The sequence below is a fragment of the Myotis myotis genome, unplaced genomic scaffold (genome assembly GCF_014108235.1).
Source record: "Myotis myotis isolate mMyoMyo1 unplaced genomic scaffold, mMyoMyo1.p scaffold_m19_p_14, whole genome shotgun sequence".
NCBI classification, from domain to species: Eukaryota; Metazoa; Chordata; class Mammalia; order Chiroptera; family Vespertilionidae; genus Myotis; species Myotis myotis.
This window is the reverse complement of record NW_023416318.1, coordinates 47,618,918-47,628,864: the sequence shown is the minus strand read 5'-3', so window position 1 is coordinate 47,628,864 and position 9,947 is coordinate 47,618,918. Positions and strand designations below refer to the sequence as shown.

The window sequence follows — 9,947 nt, the reverse complement described above, 5'->3', positions numbered from 1 at the left end:
TTTATATATGTATATATTCCTATTTTTATATTCTTGTTATTTCAGTAGAATTTTTTGAAAATGTGGAAGGCAGTGAAGAATTAGATGCATTTTGTTTATCTTTCTGTTATCTTGCCCAATGTATATAATTTTTATTAACATTCAATTTGATAAATACAGGCATATTCTTATTTTCAAGGCTGTGTTTACATACAAATTTACATAAGGTTAATTTCATTTACTTTTTACAGCTGTCTATCCAGAAGCTAATTAGTATTTATTATTTGCTTTTTAGAAAATGGATTCTACATCTCGATTACCAACATTTTTAGATATGGATCTGACAATATCACATACAGAAATTTGTCCCAAGGACATTCTGGTGAAATTTCAAGGGAGAAGTAATATTGAATGTGAATTTGACTATCACATATTGCAGAGGGAGATACAGCATATTCCAAAAGTAAAAAAGAATGTGGACATTGATGAATTTTGTTTGGTAGAAGAAAGAGTATCTGGAGAATGGCAGAGAGGAAGAGTGTTGGAAAAGAAAAATGAACTATATACTGTGCTCCTAATAGATCGTGGAGAAGAACTAAGAGTCAGTAGTATGCAGGTTGCTTCAGCCTGTGGCAAGTTATTTGAACTACCACCACGGGTAGTATTTGGTATTTTTGCAAACATACTACCAATTGGAGAAAAATGGTCTCCTAAGGCTTTGAATTATTTCCAGTCATTAGTAGGACTACAAGTGAAAGGTTGTATAATACAAGCTATTTTGCCTCTTCACATGATTATTCTTGAAGTGCCAAAAATTATATCCCAGGTTCTTGAATTAAAATTAGGAAGACTTATTGATGGGGATTCATTTTGTCTTATTGTAGAAATGTTAAAAGAATTCCCACATCAAATTCCTGACTTATTACAACATCAGACACCTGAATTATCATTAAATAATAATGATACTTTACTTGATATCCAACATGTTCTGGATAGCTTGCAGCCAACTTTGCCAATAGGTAATATTGAAAGTGTAAAGGTATCATCTGCATTGAGCCCAAGTAAATTTTATTGTCAATTAATTAAATGGATTCCAGAGTTAGAAGACTTAACAGTGTGCATGAATTTGCATTATGATATCAATCAAGAAAGTAGTCCTACTTGTGATAATTTTGGACTACTATGTGTTGCCAAAAGGAGAAATGGACAGTGGCATAGAGGTATTCTTCAGCAGCTCTTGCCTAATAATCAAGTGAAAATTTGGTTTATGGATTATGGCAGTAGTGAGGTTATACCCTCAATTCATGTAAAGAAACTTAAACAGGATTTTATTTCAGTACCATTGTTTTCATTTCCATGTTCTCTGACGTATTTACACAGTCAAGATAAAACTGTAAGAAAATTTCAACTCAGTGTATTTAAACAAGCCTTGTTAGGACAAATAGTATATGCACAAATTGATTGGCTCAATAAGGATGAGCATTTGTATTATGTAACATTACAAACTCCAGAATCTACAATGAATTCTAAGTGTCTGCTAAAGACTGTAGGCACACAAGTACTTTGCCCAGTTTCTGATTTAAAAATATCGAATATGTTGAGAGAGACTAGTACTTCTGCTGTAAATAGTGTTGCAGTTGAGAGTTTTATTGGAAATACTGAACAGTTGATAAACTCTCTAAATAATAAAGGTGCTTTGAAAGTAGGTTTTCCTATTAAAACTATAGAAATGGAGATAGAAGCTGCCTACATAGCTTTCGTAGTATATGTATTAAATCCGTCAAATTTCTGGGTACGCACCAATGAACATCAGAATGAATTTCAAGATGTAATGGAAAATATAAACAGATTTTATGATTTATGTGAAAATGATGAACTAATTCTAAGAAATCCAGAACCTGGATCATTTTGTTGTGCGAGATATAGCAAGGACAGACGTTTTTACAGAGCTGTCATCAATGAAATTAATGGTTATAAGATTAATGTGTATTTTTTGGATTATGGAAATACTGATTCCATACCATTTTTTGATGTAAGAACTTTGCTTCCAGAATTTTGTGAGTTGCCTGCCTTAGCCATGTGCTGTTCACTTGTACATATATTTCCTGTTGAAGATATTTGGGTGAAGGCAGCAACTGATTATTTTAAAAAAATTGTCTTAAACAAAGCAGTTTTGCTTCAAGTTATAGCAAAAAGAGATGACAAGTACACTGTAAATATTCAGAGTATTGAAGCCTCTGAAAATATTGATGTTGTCTCTCTTATGGTACAAGCTGGATATGCAGAATATTGGGAAGTAGAGCCAGAATGTTATCCAAAATCTGTAAGTCAATGTTTGGTGTTAAATTTAAAATCTAAAAACAAAGTTAATATTAAGAAGACCTTATCTGCCCTTCCTGAAGGACCTAAACCTAAAAAGTGTCACTCAAAGAAGCTTAAAGAAAGTAATTATACTTTGGTAAAGTCCCCAGCTATTAATTTCTCAAATTTAAAAAATCCTCTCACCTTGTCTGTGGAACCTGAGTTACCATGGCCTTATAAAGAATATATGTTTAAACCAGGAACAGTCCTTGAAGTTAAGTGTTCTTATTGTTATGGCCCAGGTGACTTTTCATGCCAGCTTCGATGTAAGCTAGAAGATCTAAAATTATTGATGGAACAAATTCAGAATTATTACAGCATTCATTCTGATTCTTATCAGATTGGGCAGATAGCTTGTGTTGCTAAGTATTCTAAAGATAGGAAGTGGTATAGAGCTGCTATTTTGACTCAAGTATCAAATAAAGAATTTGATGTAGTATTTGTTGATTATGGTTACCAGGAAAGAGTTTTAATTAAAGATCTTTGTGCGATTAACCCATATTTTCTTTTTTTAGAAGGCCAAGCCTTCAGATGTAGACTTAACCATTTAATTGAACCCACTAGTTGTAAGTTATTAAGTTGGACAAAAGAAGCATGCAGAGACTTTGGGAATTTTATTTCTTCATCTAGAGGGTTATTGACTTGTGTCATCTGTGCCTTAATTCTTATACATCCAAACCATTTATGTAACTTGGTAGATTTACAATCTCCATTTACAAGTGCAAAAGAATTTCTTATTAATCATGGCTCTGCACAGTATAGTACATTATCAAAGCCACTCCCATCTTCAGTTAGTCTTTACAGCTACTATTATTCCTCCTTTAATATAAAAATTGGAAGTGAGGAAGAAATATACATATCTCATATATATAGTCCCAAAAAGTTTTATTGCCAATTTAGTAGAAATAATAAAGACCTAAAGATGATAGAAACAAAAATCACAGAGATTAATAACCTCAAAAATTATCCAGAATATTCTAGCAAAAAGAGATTGTGCATATGTAAATATGTAGAGGATGGTCTCTCTTACAGAGCTTTAGCAATGCCAAAGTCAGATTCATTATCTGACTTTCTGGTCTATTTTGTGGACTTTGGAAATAAACAATTAGTAGAAGAAAGTATGTTGAGGGTTATTTCAGATCAGTTTCCAGAGTTGCTGTTTACACCTATGCAAGCTGTTAAGTGCTTTTTGTCAGATCTTAGAGATATAGATATTCCAGTAGAAATCAGTAGATGGTTTGAAGATAGTTTCTTGGGAAGACCATTAAGGGCAGTAATATTGTCCAAGGAGTCAGATGGCCAGCTTGGTTTAGAATTGTATGATGGATATCAACATATAAATCAGAAAATTAAAATGTTGCTTCATGCTTATGGAAAAAAACATGGTGATCCAGCACACTGCGTGGAAAAGGGCTTTAAAATAAATGAGAATAAGAGACTTGCTGTTTCTTTAAAAGGCAAAAGAGAAAACTATCACCATGATATGACAAATAAAACTAGCCTAGTAACATATTCTGAAAGCAAATTACATCAATTAATGAATTCCAAAAGTATATATGCCCGGGTTTTGAAACCATCAGTTAGTTATAAAATTGAACCTGTGTCAAAAAACAAAGTAAAGAAGTCTTTGAATGATGGACTTAAAAATAAAGGTGTAGACCTTGTCCCTGGATTTGCGCATGCTCTTGATGAAAGTGATGTGGGCAAGAAATCAGTAAGGGTTGTGTCACAGTCTTTTATCAGAGAATTACATCAAGTAGCCTCACAAAACCCATATAATCTTACAAGACCACAGATCAAAGACCTTCCTGAACCAAAAATTTACTTGAATGCTAAAGTTAAAGGATATGTTTCTAACATCAGTAACCCAGCAAGTTTCCATATTCATCTTGAGGAGAATGAAAATGTAATCATCAGACTTGCAGATGCTCTAAATGAGAGAAGAGCAGATATAGTGAGCGAGAGAAAATCAGTTAAACCTATCGTGGGAGATCTTGTAATTGCAGAATACTCTACTGAGAATGCCATATACAGAGCCGTTATTAAGAACATTTTGCCAGGAAATTTTTTTGAAGTGGAATTTATTGACTATGGTAACACCGAAATAGTAAACATATCTAAAATTTATGAACTTAAGAGAGAATTCTTAACTATTCCTCAGCTAGGACTCCATTCTTTTCTCAGTGGAGTAAAGTGGAATGAGCCTGGTGAAATATGGGACAGTAAAACTATAGATTATTTTGCTTCACAAGTAAGTAACAAAATAGTTTCTTGTGAATTTTTGAAAAAGCATGAGCAGAAATGGGAAGTAAACATAATTTGTGATGAAAAATGTGTCACGAATGAACTACTGAAATGGACAGCATGTCCAAAACTACAGAAAACAGTATTGCAAAGGCCTCAAGTTGTTTCTCAGAAGGTAAACCCTGACGATGAGAGTGAAATGAAGAAAGTAAGATCAAATGAATATGAAAGTTCTGTGATCCTTCAACCATCCTACCGACAGCTGGTTAATATTCCTTTAGAACAGTTAAAACCCGGACAACTTGAAAAGGCTGAGATTCTTTATGTTTCAAAAAGTGGGGCATTTTATGTGAAGTTATCTAAAAATAAAAAAAAATTATCAGACTTAACAGTACTAATTACTGAAGAAGTAAAACAACCTTTTTCACCAATGGAAAATATTGAAAAAGGCTTAGAATGCTTGGCAAAATCTAAAAATACTTTGAAGTGGTATCGATCAAAAGTAGAAAAAAAATGTGTTGAGACTTTGCTTGTGTTTTTAGTAGATTGTGGTAGGTATGACATAGTGCCTTTAAGTAATATCAGGGTACTTAGTAATGAAATCAGAAATATTCCAAGACAAGCTGTGCCTTGTAAATGGGTTTGGTTTGAAAATTTTAGAAACATGCCATTTGAGTCCATTGTGCATTTATTTGCTCATATGGAAATAGACATCCTTTTCCTAAAATATTTAGACTCTGCCTGGGAAGTCGAAATTTTGGTAGATGGCCTATTACTTTTGGAATATTTAAATTTAAATACAGTTCATGTTGAAGAAAACAAACTTAGATCTTCAGAAATTATTTTCAGTGTGGCATCTAAGACTCCTGTGTCATCAAGTACAATAAGATCTTTTACTTGGGCACAACTCCAAAATGGTAGGCAATATTCTGGTATTGCCACTGCTGTTTCTGATCCATCAGACTTCTGCATTCAGTTAGATGATTTCTTTGACACAATGAAATCGGTCTTTATGTTGCTTTCTGATCTACCAGAAACCTTGCAAACAGTGTCTCAAGAACACATAATTCCCGGTTCTAGTTGTTTGTTTAAATATGAACTGGAAGATCAATGGAATAGAGTAGAAATTTCTGAAGTCTCTGATCAATCTTTACTTATTGTGTTGATTGACTATGGATTTTCCATTTACATACCTTATTCAGATATAAGAAATCTTAGAGTTGTTCCCGAGGACCTTCTGAATTTGCCAAGGCTAAGTTATCCTTGTGCCTTATATGGTATCTTACCTGCTGACAGGAAACATTGGCATGAAGAGGCCAAAAGTTTTTTTCTAGATTTCCTAAGTAAACCAGGCTTAGTTTTTCAGTTTAGGGAATATAGTTTTGAAACAAAACTGAAAGTAGATGTCATTTATGAGAAAAACAGTCTGGCAGATATCTTAGTTGCATATGGTCTTGCAGTGTATTCTAAAGATTCAGATCATCTTGATGCAGTTACTACTACTGGATCTACTAAAATCCAGTATAAATTACAGAAGAAGCATGTTTACTCATTATTAGATCACAGTTGTTACAAAAGAGAAAATATAAATTGTACACGCACTGAGAAACAGAAGCTAAAAAAGCAGAAAACTATAAAGAGGAAATATGTCTGTAAGAACCCCTTAAGCAAAAGCCATGTTAGTAAAAGATTATATTCTAGAAATCTAACACTGAGGAATAAGGTTGAAAGTGGAAAACATAACCCTCAAAGTACCATTCCATTTGATAAGTATGCAGCAGCTTCATTTTGGGAACTATTACCTAATGGGTTGAAGAACAATACCAATTGCATTGAAAACATAGTCAAAAAGCTACCAACTGGAGAAATACAGGAAAAGAACAAAATGGATTTGAGAACAGCAGTACAAGCAATGCATGTTAATGGAAAAATATCAGAAGAACACTTAAAGGGTAAGTAGCCAGTTATAAAAAGTAGATTCTTTTTTGTAGATTCTATTTTTGATTCTTTATAAAAGTTTGTATGTATGAAAATGATCCAAATTGAAAATATCCTACTGCAAGAAAATTTACTAGAAAACCTGAACAAATTAATAAACTTGGAGTGATCATTTGAACAACAAAATGGTCACTTGAACAGCAACCTTTGAGAATGTAAACGAAGTATAGAGGATTTAACCACACATGCATGTACATGTTACAGATAATTTCAGGGTTTCACAAAACTTCTGATGGTCCATAGATCTCAAATTGATCTTGCTGTTATTAGGGAACTTCCTGGGCTCATTTTGAAGAATCAATTTTTTATTATGTATTTTTATCAGATGAAATATATATTTAGTTTTTTTTAGTATGCTTTTATCAGAGAGAGAGGAAGGGAGAGGGTAGATGAGAGAGGACCATCACTGTTCTGCTGCCTCCTGCATGGCCCCTACTGGGGATTAAACCTGCAACCCTTGCATGTGTCCTGATGGGGAATTGAACCCTGACCTCCTGGTTCATTGCTCGATGCTCAACCACTGAGTCATGTCGGCCTGGCAGTAAGTTAAATTTATGATACTGCAAGAAACAAATATTTAGGACAGTGTATACATATGTACACAAGCACACGTTTGTAGAGTAATGGTTAGATTAATGGTTATACTTCTTTTTTGATGGTAGGATTTATGGATAAGAGACAATTATAGTTTTAAATAAAGACTAGAATAGGCTATATGTATTTCTCCAAAGTGGATATATATTACTATTTGTTTAAGAAAAGATGTTTTTGTTAGACTATATGTGTAATTACATGTATATGTTAATTCTTTTCTATTGTGACTTCTTAGGAATTAAGTAAAAGAAGTTCTAATTATAGTAGGAATTTTCAAAATAAACTCTTTAATAATTCTCAATAAAATATATAGTGCTTTGAAAATCATAAATTTTTGTTTGTTTTTCAGTAAAGGGAGATGAAAGCTCAGATCGTTTATGCATCAGTTTGGCAACAAATGACACATAGGACACCCAATAAGTACTCTTTTGCTTTAGATGCTCCAGATACATAATCAAAGTGGTAAGCATAGGACAACTTTTAACATTAAAGTACATTAAAGGAATCTAGATTGTTCAGATTACTTCCCTAGGACACAATGATGAGAATGTTACAGAAATTTTATGTGAACAAGAATTGTGATGATATGATTTGAAAAAACTTACATAGGAAATATGGCTCACCCCTAAGGTACAGTTGACCCTTGAACAACACTGTTTCAATAAATATACAGCTGGCCTTCCAGATCCCTGGGTTTCACATCCATAGATTCAACCAACTGCAGATAGAAAACAGTATCTTCAGTCCAAGGTACAGAATCTGGATTTAGAGGGCCAATGTGTACATTTTTCTACACCATCTATAATAATAAAAGCGTAATATGCTAATTAGACTGGATGTCCTTCCGGACATCCTTCTGTCCTTCCTAATGAAGCTGGGGCTGTGAGGGAAGCCTGGGTCTCAGGTGCCTGCTGGCGGCCGGAGGGAAGCCGGGGTCCTGGGTGCCAGAGGGAAGCTGGTGCCGGCAGCCGGAGGAAGGAAGGCCTACTCTTTGCATGGATTTCGTGCATTGGGCCTCTAGTTTTATATAAGGGACTTGAGCATCCATGGTTTTTGGTATTCACGGGGGTCCTAGAACCAATCCCCTGTGGACACTGATGGACTATAGTTCAGTTTTTGGGGAGTCAAAAGTTATAGCTGATGGTCGATGCACCTAACCCCCAAGTTGTTCAAGGGTAAACATCTTACTCGATACACTATTCTTTGCAGGTGGTTCCACAGTCATTAGATAATATTATTTTATCATTACCTTCAGCTATTTTTCAGGTGTCTCCTAACAAAGCCTTTGTTTAATTAATTACTTTGTACAGTAATAATTAAAATACATAGAGAATTAATGCTACATAACTATATTCCCTAGAAAATGTAGGTGCTTATAGGACTAACATTTATTTTTTATTTTTTATTATTTTTTAAATATTTTATTGATTTTTTTACAGAGAGGAAAGGAGAGGGATAGAGAGTTAGAAACATCGATGAGAGAGAAACATCAATCAGCTGCCTCCTGCAACCCCCTACTGGGATGTGCCCACAACCAAGATACATTCCCTTGACTGGAATCGAACCTGGGACTCTTGAGTCCACAGGCCGACACTCTATCCACTGAGCCAAACCGGCCAGGGCGGACTAACATTTATTAAAAGGATGTAGAAGTCAGGCTTGATTTCATCCTTCCCTCTAGCTCACAAGAAAACATGAAAATTTTTCATTTTTTCACTTTATTTTATAGTTACATATTTAATTTGCTCTTATATAAAGTATTCTTGGTTGTTGTGGATATTTGTGACATTCAAGAGCGCTACTATTTGGAGGGTAGGTATTTGTCAGTGCATTTACCTGTGAATTGGGATGTATCTTGTAAGGAATCATTGAGCAAACGGAGTATTGTTTTGGTGCAAAGACAGAACCATAAAAATGTGTAAGTGCACTTAAGAGTCAGTGTATGCGAAATAGATTTGAAGGACTAGAGAGGTGGTGATTTAAAGAGTATTTGGAAACACTTAGAAATTTCTTAAGCTTGCTAGGGACAATCAGTTTTATTGTTATGTGTTCATGCACATTGAATATGTTGGTATTGTCACTTTTTGAGGTTAGGAAACAATTTCTAGAAGTAGTATTGTTTATGAATACTTACAAGTTTAATTTTGATATCCTGAAAGTAAAGTTTATTCGAGGCTAGAAACTTTATGTATATTTTTTGCATTACAAGTTAATCTCTGAATTCACCTGCAAAGCAAACTGGCCATGGGCTTTTCTTTGTGAGAAAATTGTTAATTACTACTAATTTTTTTTTTTTTAGTCGTTATAGATGTGTTCAGTTTTTCTATTTCTTTTGCGTCAGTTAAGTTTGGGTTATTTGTGTCATTCTAGGAATTTGTCCTTTTCACCCAAATTGCCTATGTTGGCATAAAGTCATCATATGTCTTATAAAACTTTTAATTTCTATAGAGTCAGTAATGATGTTCCCAGTTTCATTTTTAATTTTGATTATTTGCCTTTCTTCAGTTTTGAAAAATTGTGGTTGCAAAATGCACATAGAGTTTACCATCTTAACCATTTTTCAGTATGGAGTTCAGTGTTAATTAAGTATATTTAGTATGGAATTCAGTGTTATTAAGTACATTGTTGTGCCACCATCACCATCATCCATCTTTGGAACTCTTCACCTTGCAAAACTGAAACTCTGTATCAATTAAATGCTAACTCCCCATTAAGTCCTCCCCACAGTCCCTGGCAACTACCATTCAACTTTTTATTTTGATGAATGGTAC

General features: G+C 33.9%; 1 protein-coding gene across 1 annotated transcript; it reads left to right on the top strand.

Moving 5' to 3' along the window:
* The first annotated feature begins 277 nt into the window (after window positions 1-277).
* Window positions 278-7,584, top strand: TDRD15 (tudor domain containing 15). Its single transcript, XM_036335559.1, has 2 exons — window positions 278-6,536; window positions 7,526-7,584. The coding sequence occupies exons 1-2, from the start codon at window positions 278-280 to the stop codon at window positions 7,582-7,584; spliced, it is 6,318 nt and encodes a 2,105-aa protein (XP_036191452.1).
* The last annotated feature ends 2,363 nt before the right edge of the window (window positions 7,585-9,947 follow it).